The following is a 16086-nucleotide window of genomic DNA, read 5'->3' as shown; positions in this document are numbered from 1 at the left end:
ATTTATACTGAGGTTTATTCTTATAATACATTTTAATATTCCAAGGGTTTTTCTTAGAAATCATAATGCAGACCAGACTCGTGCAACTTGTCATAAGTCAGCAAATCCAGACACATGGAATACCTCACTGGGTTCAATGACAGTATTTTAAATGTTTTACTCAGAAGCAGTATATGAAAGAGTTAGTTTTCAGTAACACTCACTTTAACTATAATATAAATGAACTTAATTTTATTCATTAGCATTTGATGATTCTTAGAAAAATATTTGCTGTCAAGTTTTTATGCTTTTGAATGAACAACTATTAATTTTAGGCAAAAAGGTGTTTTTATTCTCTGAGGTTTGATTTTAGTGACTCCTCATTTATGGAGCAGTGGTACAAGATGGCTAATCTATTCCTGGTTGCCCTCTCTCATGATCTTAGGAGATAATCCCTCAAAGAAAAACATTTTCTAAGTCTATTTCTGAAGATAGACTAGAACCAGTTCTACACGGTCTACGTGCACCATCTCACCCAGATTCTATTCTTAACCATGCTAAATATGCTACGGCTTTTACATTTTAACATGAAACACAAGGGCAACTATGAAAAGAAGAAGAAACCCTACTCCTCAGGAGGTTAAGGTAGAAAATACTGAATTTAAGTCTCATTCAGTTATGGAAGTAAGACTTACTCCCAAAACAACAACAAGACAAACTGCAACAGGCAAATGCAAACAGGAGACTGTGTTCATTTAAAAGGCTCATAAGACAGACTACAAAGACACTGATGGCACTGGGCTTTAATCCCAGCACTTGGGAGGTAGAGGCAGGTGGCTCTCTGTAAGTTCAAGGCTAGCCTGGTCTACAAATTTCAGGACAGCGAGAGCTGTTACATAGAGGAACCCTGTCTTGGAATACTCCCACCCCAGCAAAGAATAGCAGTTACCATTTCTTCGTTATCTTGTCAGTTATACTAGAAGTTTCCAAACAACTGGGGGTGGGTTGCTGCTCATGATGTCACACAAATATCTCTTTTGAGTATGGAGATAATCATGCTCTCTCTTAGATTTCCCTGCAGATGTTCTAGTTAATATAGGCACACTCCTTTAGTTTGTTGTGGCCACCAAGGACAACATAATCCTTACAGTAGTGTTTGTTATTTTATTGCCTGACAACAAATTTCACTTTCTATTTTTTGCCTCAGGAAAAAAAAATACAAAATTGATTATCTATGGTCAATCTGTTGGAAAATTGGCTATGGAAAAGGAAGGACTATTCAATCACTGTGGAAGCTTTACTGGCTAATCAAATTTATGTTCTTCCTAGCAGACACTCTCCTTCCCATTATCCCTTCCTTCTCTGGCAAAGGATGCCCATTACTGGTTTATCTGTCCTTCTCCTGCAAACCTAAGGGGCACTGAAGAAGGTAACCTCACCTTAGCTCAAGGGATGAGGTCTAAGGAGAGATCAATCAAACTTGTCACCAGCCCACTGGCCAAAATGGTTTTATGTTTCAGGGTGAAGCTAATCAAGAAGACTAGACAGACTCTCCATTTAGTTGGACTGTTTATTCTAGAGGGACTTTTGCCCCAAGGTGATGAGAGATTCTCTCCCTGTGTCTTTGAATTCTGCCCATTTTAGGTCAAGCAAGGTTGGGGCTGGGCGGGAACTGTAACGCCTGTTACTTCCTGCGCTCATCTGATAGGAGAAGTTGCTTTGAAAATAAGCTGACATTTCACAAAGTCCTTGGCTCTACCCACTTAGAGCCTCTCTGCTTTCTCCTACCTTCCTGTAAAAGACAAAATTGTTTCTTTATAGTTAAAGTCAGTTTGTGAGGTGAGATTCTACAGAAGACAGCCAGAAACAGTTCAGCTCTCTCAGCAACTTATAGGAAATCCAGATACTTCACGGGGACAAGCAAAAATTTTAAAGCATCCTTCCTTAATTTTTTTAGAGTTCTCCTCTATGATAAGACTGTCGTGGAATGAAGTTATGTTTCTGATGTTCAACCTCGAGATCAAAGGAAAATTACCTAAAATCTGACAGCAAACAGAGCCAATCCTTCCAGCCTGCAGTAGTTATAAATGCTAGGGAACACAGACTGGATCCTTAGCTTTGGTTTCCACTCAACATTCAGTGACCCTTTTACAAACCATCTCCAGTCTTGAAGCCCACCCTTGACTCTTCACCCCTGGGTAGCCATTGGCCTGTTGCTTGATTCCCATTTACAGCAAAATTTCCAAAACCAGCTGTCTGAGCCTTCTCTCCCTTGTGTTTCTCTCCCCTGCAGGCTTCTCTGAGATGGCTCTCACCACCGTGGCCTCCATTTTGACATATCCAGTGAGCACACCGGTGTCTTCCTCGGACTCAGCCTCCTTCTTGAAAAGGTTTATCTTCTAGACGTCCCTGGTACTTTGAACTTTCATGGGTCTTGCCATTCACCGATTACTCATCATAAAGCTGTAGGCTGATCTCAGAGTGCAGCTATGTCCCCCTCTGCTGCCCATGAACTCGCTCCACCTGTGCTCACAGAAGCCTTTTTTTTTTTTTTTCCAGCACTCCCTTTCCTACCATTTCTACGCTCATAATTTCCGGTTCCCTACCTCTGACCAGTTCTTTCTACTGAGCTCAAGGCAGGCACATGCAGACGCCTACCTAAGAATTCAGCTAGGTGTCCCGTGGCATTTATTATTTAGAATCACTACATGAGACTATGACCAGCTTCCCTCGAGTCCTTCAGAGCCCTCCCCAACTGATAGGACACTGGAATATGCCTGTTAGTTAAAGCATCTTTGACTTTCCCCATCAAAATATATCCTCAATGTGGTGACTCATCACCCTTGGTTCTTTATCCACACAGAAGACAGAATTACCTTTTTAAAATCTTTGTGGAGCTGAAAGGATGACTTAGCTATAAAGAGAGTATACTGCTCTTGCAAAGGACTTGATTTAGGTCCCCAGAATCCATGGTGGAAGGTTCACAATTACCTGAAACTCCAGATCCAGGGGATGTGACTCCTCCATCTGACCACTTTGGGCTCTGCACATCCCCCCCACACACACACCATTTAAAAAAATAAGTCTTTTTTTTAAAACATAGGTTTTAATTCTCGCTGAAGAGCTATCAGTAAATTTCCTTGGTCCTTGGACTAATAATCTCGTATTACTTGCTATCACCCAGGAAACTATGTGAAAGTTGCTTCTGCCAGCATTTCTGGCATCTTCTTTCTACTTCATTTATTCTGTTTCAGTTCTTCTAGATTTTTCTTTTATGCAGTAGCCTCTCTTCCATCAGTTTCTTTTTTGCTTGCTATTCTTTCTACTTAGCACAATACCTTTACATAAATGGATCAAATACATCATTCAAGTCTCAGTTTAAATGTTGTCTTAGCCACTGTTCTATTGTTGCAAAGAGACAGCATGACCAAGGCAACTTAGAAAAGAAAGCATTTAACTGGGAGCTTGCTTACAGTTTCTGAGGCTTAATCCAATATCATCACGGCAGGGGGCATGGCAGCACACAGGCGGACGTGGTACTGGAGAAGTAGCTACAATCTACTTCCTGATCTCCAGGCCAAGAGAGACACTGCACCTGGTGTGGGTTTCTGAAACCTCAAATCCCACCCCCCAGTGACACACTTCCTCCAATAAAGCCACATCTACTGCAATAAGACCACACCTTCTAATCCCTTTAATCCTTTCTAACAGTTACACTCCCTGGTGACCAAGCATTCAAATATATGAGCCTATGTGGGCTATTCCTATCCTAAACTACCACACATGTCATGTTTTTATAGGTGCTTTTCTTGATCCTTCCATCTAAGGGGTTCTTAATGTTATTGTATGTTTTATCTTCAGCACGGGGCCTAGCTCCTTCAACAATAATCTCTTTTGTTTAACTGTTTGTGGTCCCTTGGTTCATTCAGTACGGGGAACAGAATCTGCCTGCTGCTAGTACGTGCTCACCCTCACCACACTGAATTGCTCTTCTACCAGGGGCTGCCTCTCTGGCTTTTCTAACACATCCATATTAAGAAATTGTATCGAGAGGTGCCTCTGTCTGAGGTCACCCACGGTCCTTTCTGATGTGCCTTCTGGCCCATTTTTTCCTGTCCTCTCTGACATTTGTCGTAGCCACACAGAATCACTTTCCAGTCACATATGTGCTTCACCTTCTTTGTCTCCTTGCCGATTAGCTTTTCTGTTTCCCATGAATCACAGCCAACTGACCCTTCAAAATGGGTCACACACTTCATCAAATTAGCCAGTAACTCTACTATTTCTAACTCATGCCTTCTTAATTGTTTTCTTCTCAGACTGTGATTATATACTTATAATCATGTATCCCAATTAGAATCATTAAAAATTCATATTCATATTCATCATTAAACTGGAAGCTGACACCAGGCAGGCATTCAATAAATGTATTGAACAGATCCACTACCATATGAAAATATAGAACATCAACTACTTTCCTTTAAATGAATAAAATTTAAGGAAAATAATGTGTTATATTATTAACAAACTATAGTATCAGCATCACAGAATGGTACGTATATTGTAAGTTTTGTTCACATTCTCATTCTTAAAAATTATAAAAACTGGCTGGGTGGTGGTAGCACATGACTTTAATCCCAGAACTGGGAGGCAGTGTCAGGCAGATCTCTGATAGTTTGAGGCCAGCCTCGTCTACAAGAGCTAGTTCCAGGAGAGCTAGGGCTGTTACACAGAGAAATCCTGTCTCAAAAAATGAAAAAAAACATCATAAAAACTAGATCTCTGAAGTGTTAGTAACTTTCCCAAAGTTATAAAACTATTAAGCTGACTGTGGAGAAATCAAATACAATATCTTTAGCAAAGCAAGGCCAGCTAGGCTCCCATGCAGTAGACAGGATCATCAGGACCAGTCTCACTTAAAAGAACCGTATGATCTGTCACTCCAAGTGCTACGCAGACTCAGGTCTGCAGAAGTGATCAGATTGGAAGGAGAAGTCACCCTGAACCTCAGTTACACCCCAGTCTCAGAAGTTTTTCCACTGAGGCCTTTGCTTTCCGACCTGAGAAGAGGTGAGAGTATTTCTGGCTTTCTCAGCTAAGGGTACACTAATCAGAAGTCATCATTAGCCCCCAAAAGTCACACTCCCTCAAAAACCATCAAACTCAGATGTGAAATTTGTCCAAATGCCATTTCCTACCTTGGGCATGCATATCAGCAAATGTCCTGTTGTTTGAGACCTTTTAGCAGAGCTCTTGTCAGGCTGGACCTCTGCGGAAAGGGCAAGCTGAAACGGCTGCAGGTGAGAGCACAAGGGGGCACAGAGAACAAAGGCATCTTAAAAGGAAAGTCCACCTCAAGGGACATCCTCACCGTCAATTCATCACACACTGTTACATTAATAAAGCTGTTCAGATGCACTCGGACATGCTATATAAGCCATTCCTGACATGCTGGATTTATGTACAATCTAAAGAGTATTCACCAGCCACGATCAGTGAAATTTTCATGAGACCACTTTGGGTAGAAGGGTCACTTGTAGATAAAACATCAACCTATTTCTGTTTTAATGTCTCTCTGGGCTAACCCAAATAAATGCTCAGAATTAGAAAAAAAATACTATTTCAAAATGATCAAATTACCGTTTCCATGAATGAATTCACTGACCACTCAGAATGGGCATTCTATTGAACTTTATGGTCATGATATGAACTTTGGAAGATTACAGTGCATCCATATTCTTGAGATACATGAAGGTAACAGCCATCCCCACTGTATAACATACCTGTGATATAAAACCACACACCTAACAAACAGCACATTGGCTTGGTTTCTAGTTTTTTCTAATTAGGTAATACTTTTTTTTAAATATAATTTTTTATTGAAAAAAAAAAGATTTCCGCCTCCTCCCCGCCTCCCATTTCCCTCCCCGTCTCCCTTTTCCCCCCTCCTCCCTCTCCCCCTCCCCCCCTAGGTAATACTTTTTTAAAACTTTTTTTTGACACAGCTTAGGTCAAGACTTATCTCTTAAAAGAACAATATTCCACAGTTATGCCTACCTTTCCTTTGACCATTACTCGAACATACGTGGGCTGCACATCAACCTCAATTAATGAAGTATCCATGTACCTTCAAAATTAAGCATATCAGATCTAGTAATTGTTAAAAAAAATCATTCATTCCAAAGCAGTAAAACATGAAAGCATGCTTGCAAGACCAATTTAGATGAAGAAAGTTTTAAATGTTCATGCTAAACTGGTCCTAAAATACCAACCTTAAATTCTGCCTAGTCCAGAGGAAACTCAACATATCAGCAATTTCATTTTTAGACATACAAGTACACTTGGCATTGATTGCCCCAGCTCAAAAATAACTGAGGTCTGAAATGCCAGAGGTTTTAAAAAAATGGTTTGTCATATTCTTCCATGAATATTTTATTGAAGCCCCTAGGATGTCAGCAGCCTGTGGTGCTGATCCACCCCACTTCGGGCCACCAGCCACCAGCTCTGCTTTCTAGATGCTCTGTGCCCTACAGCTGTTCCACAGGTGCACAGGACCTGCACCACTGGGTCCTAGAAGGTGCAAGCATCTGAACAACAGTGCCTTTCAGGGAGAGCAGCCACCCAAGGCCAGGCTGCTCTTTTTTTTTTTTTCCAGTTATATTTTACACCACATGTTAAAATAGGTTTAGTCCAGTAACTATATTTTAAAAACTGATTGTAAATATAAGGAAACGGGGCAATGATTCACAATTAAGATGGGGGAGGAGCTCATCCAGAGGGCTGTGGTGAGGATCAAAGACCCAGGCTTTGGAGTCATACAGGTTTGTGAGGAATTCACTCCTCTGACTCCTGATTCATGGCCTTGGACCACATTCCCGAGTTCTTGCTCAGTCTGTTTCTTCTTCTGTACAGCAAAGAGCACCCTGCCCTCTAAAGGTGCTCAGAAGGCACACAAGCAGTGTTCCTCAGGCAGTTCATGCTAATAAAGTATATGTTATCAGCTCTTAAATGATAAGAATAAAAGATGGACAGAGCTCTCTTCCGTGCTTAGGATTTCCATGTGTTTATCTGCTCCTGCCTATAACGCCTTTGTTTCTTACCAGTTCTTTCTGGGGCAAACTACTTCTCATCTCCCTGTTTTCACTGCTCAGGCCAACAAGCTCCACTGGCCATCCCATGCTGCCTCACAGCCTGACATTCTGCTTCCCTGACCTTTCCCTTCTAACTTACTTTCCTACCTAGAGCCTTTCTCTCCGTAGTTACTGGCTAGGGGTGTGACTGCTTAGTGCCCATGTCCTCTGCTGGGGGCACAGGATAAAGGGAGCTGTAGTCACGTGCAATGCGCTGGTGACAACCCTCATGCCTCTCACAGAGTAGGCATGCTGTGTTTTTAAAATAAATCCATGGTGAATGGGTTGAACTCCTCCATAAATAGTCTCATGTTCTGATAAACTCCAAAAATAATCTAAAAAGGAAAAGAACCTGAAAAGGATGGAAAAGGTGGCAGCTATGAATAATTACCACCAAGACAACAACAATAATAAAAACAGAAATTGGGGCTGGAGTATTGTAAGAACATAGGGTATGAAATCAGTATGAAAAATAGAGAGTTTTCTTCAAAGGCAGGGAGGGCCAGGCAGCAATTGCAAAGAGATTGGAGAAGTTGGAGGGAAAGAGCGCTGTGTAACAAAGAGGAGAGCATCTAGAAATAACCCCATTCAGCACAGGCAAAGGGAAAACACAAATGCCCAGAAACTAAAACATAAACAAGATGTAGTATACCTACACAATGGAATAGTATGAATCCAAAAAGAGAAATTCTAACACATGGCACAAATAGACAAGTCATGAAGGCATAAAGGTCATATATGGTATGGCTCCATCTATTTAAGATTTATAAAATATGCTCATTTAAGGATACTGAACTTGCATTAGTAATTACCCTGAGGAGGAAGAAATGAAGACTGCTTGATAGATATGGGGTTGAGGTAACAATTGCTAATGGCTAAACAGCACTGTGAATTTACCAAGTGCTACTGAACTATATATTCCAAAATCTTATGTAATGTATGTTTTGCCACAATAATAAAAGCAAAGATGGAAAAAAGACATAAATGATTATGTTCTAGCTTCTTCAATTATTGTTTACTGTGTCAAAAGTCAGTCTTTGAAAACACACCTTCTCTAGATCATTATAGAGTAACAGTCTCTCATACCTCCCACAGTTACTGCCAAACAAAATGAAACACAAAACATGTAAGAAACCATTAACCAGCTAGGCAGTGATGCACGCCTTTAATCCCAGGACTTGGGAGGCAGAGGCAGGCAGATCTCAGTGAATTAGAGGACAGCCTGGTCTATAAACTGAATTCCAGGACATCTAGGACTGTTACATAGAGAAGTCCCATCTCAAACCCCCCCCCAAAAAAAAGGAGGAGGAGGAGAAAGAGGAGTAGGAAGCGGAGGAGGAGGGGAGAGGGAGGGAGGGAGGAAGGGAGGGAAGGAGGGAGGGAGGAAGGAAGGAAGGAAGGAAGGAAGGAAGGAAGGAAGGAAGGAAGGAAGGAAGGATGGATTTGCCGGAGCTTTCACGGACATGTTCACGGACTCCATTATAGTCACTCACTCACTCACTACCTGTGAGAGGTCCTCCTGATAGGCACTGGCCACTATTTCAGATATTGGAGACATTCAGGCCATACAAAATTTCTTCCCAGACCTCAGAATTTAAAAACTCAATGAAATCTATATTTTGTCAGAAAGCAAGTGAATAACAAGAGTGAATGGAAGTTCTGGGGAAGGGCAGGCTCTGTCCTCCACAGACAGTGGGCAGAGTCCTCTGTCATAAGGTGACATCTTATTAGCGGTTGAAGGACAGAGACATTGATGATGACAGTGACACAGGCATGGGGAAGTGGGTACAATTGGGATGGGCAGCACAATGGTTAGATATCACCTGGGCAGTAATCAAAATCTAACACTGTCAAGCAATGAGGTGGAGTGACCTGGAAAGCTTCAGATTCTTGTTGCAGGAAGGGTAGGTGACAATACAGGCTGAGTGTGAGTGTCAACCCCCAGGACCTTTAGAAAAGAGAATTAATAGTCTGCCATGGTCATGAGAGGCAAACGGGTCACCTTGTCACTGTAGTCATGCCTGGCCACTGGAGTAAAGTACAACTGAAAACCAGTCACAACGTGGGGAGCTCAGAGAAGAGTGTCTCTTGTGACCAAGAGTTCTAAGGTGGAAGAAGGCTGACCATCTAAGGCTCAAGATTATGTCACAGTATTTTGTAAAATGAAAAGATCTGTCAAAGTAAAGCAACAGTCCTAGAATGAAGGGTACCTGAGATATAGCATCAGAAAAGAGCACAACTCTGAGAATCATTTCAACTCTGCTTGAATGATTCAAGAGCCCATAGCCATCCGGCTGCAGGGTTATTGGTTTCCCCCTTTTCATCTTTGTACACTTATATTACCATGAGGGATGTAGAGACGACTCAGTGGCTAAGAGTACTTGTTTGCTCTTGCAGAGGGCCTGGGTTCACGTTCCAAACAAATGGCTCATGACCACCTGTGACTCCAGCTCCAGGGACCCCAGTGCCCTATTTTATCCTCTGTGGGAATCAGGCATGTACATGGTGCACACACATTCATACAGGAAAAATTTATACATATAAAATAAGAATAAATCCTTTTTAAAAATTACAGTGAATACTTTATCTCTTTAAAACAGCAAACTGATTTCCATTTCAGTGTTTCAGAACTCAGGAGAATGCTACCTAGAAAGAGATCTGGTGGGAGGGCCATGGGAATAAATGCATAACAAAATACCTTACCTATAGACAGCCAGGTCCAGGATGATCTGGTTGTGTTTCTCATCATCTTTCAAAGAGAAATCAAGTCTATAAAGAACACATGGCAGGGAGGGGGGGGAGGGTTTAGTACATTGTAAAGATAACCCAAGCTTATAATCGAAAGTCAATGACAACTGGTATATAAAAATCCTCGAAGCCAAACATACTTTGCTAATTAGACAATAAAACATCTATGTTGATTTTAAAAAATTTAAGAAGCCTTGGTAGCCTGTAAACAAACTGCTCTTGCTGACTTTGTTTGACATGTGAGTTTTAAAGGTAAATCATATGTAAAGCACTTGCTTGGGTTTGGTGCAGAGATGGAGACACCTGGTGGCCGAAAGTGCTCTTTTCCATTTAGTTTGAATTTGCTAGAACCCAACTAGACTATGGCTGTCCTTTGGGGGACATAAACGCTGCCCCTGTTTGCTGTGCTTCCGACACCCCGTCCCTCAAGTCCCTGGTAGTCTTCCTTCTTTTTCCTTATTACATTGTCTCAACCCCTTTCATGCTGCCATCTCTTTTGTCCTGAGACTGTCAGTGACTTATGACATCTATTTTATAGCTAAAGAAACAGAGGTTCACAGCAGTGGAGATGTTCAGAGAAAAGGCATGGGGACCTGGATAGGCAAGAGCCGAAGCCCCTGACCCTTCAGCTATACTCCCTGGCCGAGTCCTAAGTATAACTGCTACACTGGCAGCATATTCCATGGAATTACTTGGTCAGCTTCATTTTTGAGCAACTCACTAACTAAACTGTAATCAGTATAAGGCAACAACATTAAACAATAGACGCAAACTGTTTGGAAAATACAAATTAATCTCTAGTTTTGGCTATTTTTTTTTCAGTTCTGCTGTGGCAAGGACTCTTGTCATTGCCAACAATCTGAACACACAGGTTTCTTCAGGGTCTGATATAAGTAAGCCCTGTACTCCTCGTCTCCTGGGAGCCTTCTGTGAGCTGTCCTCCGTGCTTTGATAGCTCAATAGTCAGTTAATCTGAACTCTCTTCCTCTGTAACCGAAAACCAGTTTTCGAGGATTTTTATTTTTGGTTCCTGGTATTGAGGATCACTAGAGAAGTCCCTACAATTTTCCCTTTATCTCTAGTAATAGAACCCCATGAAGCACATGGCTACACAGAATAAAGAGCCCGTTTTCTATCCTCCCCTGATCCAAGGTTAGAACGTATGAAGGAATGTGCTGTAGGCACTTCCCAGCAATTTCCCTTAAGAAACAATGTGCGTGTTCTTTCCTGACTCCTTTATTCAGCCAAGAATAACAGATCACGCTAACACATGAATCGTGGAGACGACTTATTAAGCTGCTGTAGCTGTCTAGGCAAAAGGCAGCCCTGACCCACTCTGGAAGTGAAGGAGCTGATGCACAGGTGGACGCTGGTACTATGGGAATAAAAGTAGACGGTGATCACTGATAAAAGGCCAGGAGAGGAGAGTCAGGAATTAAGAAATTCGGGCCTTAGCATCAATGGGTGGATAACTGTTACTGAGATGGAGACAGTGGGAGGCAAACCTGGTGGAGAGGTGAGAGCAGTAAGCAGGGGCAGAGAAAACAGTTGTCCTTTCTCAGTCGTGTATACCAGCAAACTGATGCCACCTGAACAAACTGACTGGATACTGAAGCCTTGAACTCAGGGCAGAGGCAGAAACTTGTCATGCAGTCTGAACCCTGTGATCAAACTATAGGACTTATTTTTTAATTACTTATTTTTGTCACATTTAAATTTGTTTCATATGTGAAATATTTTGATTATATTCTTTTCTCTCCCACTAAATCCCCCCAAATCCTCTTCACCTCCCTGTCTACCCAAAATCATGTTCTTTTTCTCTATCTCAAACAAAACAAAACAGGCCAAAAATAATAACAACAACAAAGGTATGGAGTCCATTTTGTGTTGGCTAACTATTCCTGAGCATGGGACCTGTCCTGGGGTGAGGTTGATATACCCAGTGTCACTCCATTGGAGAAGACTGATTTTCCCTCTCCCAGCAGACAACAACTGTGAATAGCTTCATGATTCGGGGTGGGACTTTGCCCACTTTCCCTTCTTTGTGCTGGGAAAAGCCACAGGATTTGATGAAGTCCTGGCCCAGAAAACATGACAAAAATAAAGAAGAGCAGCTGAGAAACTTCCTCTAGAGCTCACAGAAGCGGGAGGTCCATCCAAGGATAAGAGCAAGAAGAGTCCACTTTCACAAGGAAGGGGATGCTGCTGGATCCAAATTCCTGAGGCAGAATACCATGGGGCCTGGGCTGTCAATACTCACTGTGCAATGATTGGATGACTAAAGTTTCGGACAATGCATTATTCAGAAGTTGCTTTAAGAAGAAACAAAAAGAGCTGTGTGGTGGTGGTGCATGCCTTTAATTCCAGCACTTGGAAGGCAGAGGCAGGTGGATCCTCAGTGAGTGCAAGGCCAGCCTGGTCTACAAAGTGAGTTCCAGGACAGCCAGGGCAATATAGAGAAACCATGTCTTGAAAAACCAAAAACAGGGAGAAGAAATACAAAGCAAAATGTCAGAGACTGAGTACTGACAAGTCTGCTAAGAAATCTGGCTACTGCTTGGGGCAGAGGAGCAGCAGCTGACAGACACTGGGGGAGAGGAGGTGCTGTTTTTGTTAAAGTTCCTGAAGTCTGCCTGTTTGCTGGTGCCATTGGTCCAGTAGAGAAGGTTGCTGCCAGAGATCAGGGGTTGTTGAGAAGCTAAGCCTTGGACGGTAAGAGACAGAGATGCTGAATCAGTGAGTCAGCAAGGGGGCTGAGTTTTCACAGCAGGTTCAGCCACCACGGAAGAATAGTGTCTACCTCAGAAAACAGAAAATGCCTGGTTGATTTTGCTTTTTCGGTGAAGAAACAAGGTCTTTGGTTAAACCTATGGGAACATAAGGCAGTGCTGGAGATGAGGAGGAGGAGGAGTTAGCACTGCTGTGAGCTACTGAGAGAATGCTTATCAGGACAGTACAGGGCAAACACAGTCGACTTAGGACCTGTGGCCTCTCACCTGCACAGCACGCAACAGGTAAAGGTGGATAGCTCACTCCGTGCACACTGAGCAGGAGGAATGCTCAAAATTAAGCAGTGCATGCATTTGCAAGTTGGTGATGACGGACAGAGGGAAAGAGGGGGCTGGGGATGAATTTCTGTGAGGGATATGAATACTAAATCAGGAAGAGAACACAGTGTCGGGACCGTAAGCACAACTAGAGTGTGCGTAGGTTCCTCCATGAATGGCACCTGTGGCTGCTGGATGGGAGGGAGTCTGTGACACCTGAGATGATGTTCAGTGAGTTGATGACATTACGGCTCAGGACATGGGCTACTGATGGCAGCAACTAGAGGAATGAAACCAGGATCTTGTGGCTGAACTGAGGGGACAAAATATGTCAAAAGTCACCAGGACTGAGAATAGGGTTGATGAGGCAGAGAAATGAGGATCTAAGTGTTAAGATCTTCCATGAACAGAGAGGGCAGGTTGGGGACTGACTGGGGTTATGTAGAAGACAAGAAGGGATGGACATTCAACAGCGGCTGGGGATTTTAGGAAAAGGGAGTCGGATAGGTGAACTTTACCTGAGGTGTGTGGAGAGAAAGAATAGGATCACTGATGGAAGCAGAAGCACTGACCTTAGTCCCTGAACAAAGATATGCATCACCTGAAGGAGGAAATGATGCTGGTGATGGGTCTGTAGGATCCAGACAGGGTAGGTGGATGGTAGACAGGAACAGGAGGGGAGGGAATTGGGATAGACATAAGGGGATATAATTCTGATGAGGACAGATGACCTGAGACATGAAGGAGGAGGGATGTCGAAGGAATCCAGGGACTAGAGGCAGTAAGGAGTAATTTCTTCATAGAGGCTTCTCAAGAGAAATGGCTTTAGGTCAGGTAGGGTAGTTAGTGTGGGAGATAGGACTGGGTGCTCTGTCTAGGAAAATGTAAGGCTCTGAGGGTCTCCCTTCTTCCCCGTCGGGCTAGAGACAGAACAGCTCCTGTCACGTGCGCTCCCACACGAGCAGTGCCTAACCTAGAGAGTCAGGAGCTGCATTCCTGTCTGCTGGATGAAGAGAGGGCGTGCCACGCGAGAGACTAGAGACTCGATCGTGGAAACCATCACCCTGGGACAGTGCGTACAAGGCTGAGGCATCAGCTTCATAACTGTGTGACTTGGGCCATATCGCTGACCTAAGGAGATGTTATTCTGTGTCCCAAACATGCTTTCTGTGGAGATGAGCAATGCCTGGGAGGACTCAGATTGTCTTTGTTGTGGTAATGGCATACAAATGAAATGATGGCAATAAATGGGTTTTGAGTAATGAAATGAAGCTAATGAGATTTAGCCCATAGGCTTGTTATCTGCATTGTGACTATAAAAGGCACTGTGGGTATGTTCTCTAGTTACCAGCTTTCAGACAGACAGACAGACAGACAGACAGGATAGCTCAGGTATTCTGAGACTTGAGGCTTTCCAGGTTTTTCTCTCTCTTTGACTGGGGTATTTCTAGCCGTGCCTTTCACTAGCTTTTGAATGCTCTGTAGATATGTTCCAGGGAAAATGTAGATGTAAAGGAGATGCCTCGGAGTTCTCAGACAGATTGCCTTGTGACAGAGTCTCAAAGATTCGTAAGCATAACAATGACGCGGTGACAGTTTTCAGGCATAAAACTGTACATCGTCCAGGATTTCATGGGATGCAGAAAGAACTAAGATTCCTTTATGTCAGGACTGTTTTCTAGAAACCAGGAGAATTATGTGCTAGAAATAATCAGAGATGTCTGGCTTCTACCCATGTACAAAATGACATTGCTGTTACCCCCATCAAACTTATTCACAGGGGTCAACATGCTCCCGTCAGAAGCCTGTCACGGAGGCCACAGCAGTGTGTGCGTGTGCACTAGTGCAACTCGGTGTCTCCACTTGTCCTCACGTACTTGGCTTCATTGACATTCAGGACCTTCCCATCTTCAGTGATCAAAGTCCGGGGTGGTTTCACTTTCTTCTTAGTTCCACTTAAGGTTATGGGTGATGGGAGAGACGGGGGGCAAGAGTCATCAAGAAAAACAAAATGAGTATGAGTATAGAAATTACTAATACATCTGTGAAATACTTTAAGAAACTTAATAAGGCATTTATTATTATATTTGCAATCCACTTAAGACTCTGTCCTATTAATCCTATACTGCTAGTTAATAACCAAGCCAAGTTTTACATGGTTATAGCTATATCTCCAAAGCAAAAATGTGACCAAGACAATTTGCCAGGGAATTTGAATTGGGGAAGTAAATTCCCTTTCATGAAATATTCATGAATATTTAAATGAGTCTATTTTATGCATGATTTACCCAGATAACTGTCAATTCTCCACGTGTGTGTATGCAACTTCTGCTTTAGTTAAAATGACAATTTCTGAAATGCAAGTGAAAACAATCCTGTGGAGATAAAGACACCGGTACCTAAGGAACCTGTTACCTGACACTTCTCTCAGCATCATTTCCAGCGGCAAGTCCAGAACTGCTCAGAATACCCATCAGCACACGACTGATTGGCTCGACTGTGGTATAGAACATTGAGCAGCACCTCACAGCTGTTAAAAATGCATCTGCTCCTTACACACTGATGAAGGAGAACGCTGACGGGGTTTTCAGCAGCAAATAGACACCACGGAAGTTTACTTTTTTTGTGGAACTGTGGAATACAACAAGGGGTGTGTACATGCCAGGAAAGTGCTGGACCACTGAGCTAGGCCAAAGACCACTCTTTATCACACTCAAACCCCATTAGAGGTTGATTTACACGCAGGTTAGAGGTGATTTACACAGTTGCAGCGAGAGGAAAAAGCGGGGTGCTACCAATCCACACATGTTCACTCTTACTATGCTGAATGGCAGCATAGGAGAAAGGAAAATCCAACATGTGAAGCAGAAAGTCAGCATGTGTTTTTCTTTACAGAAATAACATTTGAATAAGTAAATGGGCATAGGTGGACACAAGGAAGGATGATAGAACCATAGGTAATCATGTGCCTTGAACTGCTACTGTCTTTTAATAGAGATTTTGTGTTAGCTGACTTTATTGCTCTAATATCACATTCTTTTGCACATTAACAAAGTTTCCTGATCTGATCCAGCGATTTTAGTGACTTGGGTCAAAAAATGGAGCCAGAAACACCAAGCTTCACTATTATCAGCACAGGCAAGAGTTCAAGTAGAGCAAAAGGCACACCTGTGCTCTTGCTT

At 42.7% G+C, this 16086-nt stretch overlaps 1 protein-coding gene across 2 annotated transcripts in view; it reads right to left on the bottom strand.

Annotated features, from left to right (window-relative positions):
• Positions 1 to 16086, bottom strand: part of Dnaaf11 (dynein axonemal assembly factor 11) — a 159737-nt gene that overhangs the window by 106052 nt on the left and 37599 nt on the right. For both annotated transcript variants that reach the window (XM_050144866.1, XM_050144865.1), the window contains exons 7-10: positions 14782 to 14859; positions 9813 to 9878; positions 6037 to 6106; positions 5178 to 5273 (exon numbers count right to left, since the gene is read on the bottom strand). In XM_050144866.1, the coding sequence (XP_050000823.1) occupies positions 5178 to 5273; positions 6037 to 6106; positions 9813 to 9878; positions 14782 to 14859 (310 nt within the window). The remainder of the gene's footprint in view (positions 1 to 5177; positions 5274 to 6036; positions 6107 to 9812; positions 9879 to 14781; positions 14860 to 16086) is intronic.

The sequence above is a fragment of the Alexandromys fortis genome, unplaced genomic scaffold (assembly GCF_014885135.2).
Source record: "Alexandromys fortis isolate MF-2015 unplaced genomic scaffold, M_Fortis_MF-2015_v1.1 scaffold_2_1_26212458, whole genome shotgun sequence".
NCBI classification, from domain to species: domain Eukaryota; kingdom Metazoa; phylum Chordata; class Mammalia; order Rodentia; family Cricetidae; genus Alexandromys; species Alexandromys fortis.
This window is presented reverse-complemented; position numbering and strand designations above follow the sequence as displayed.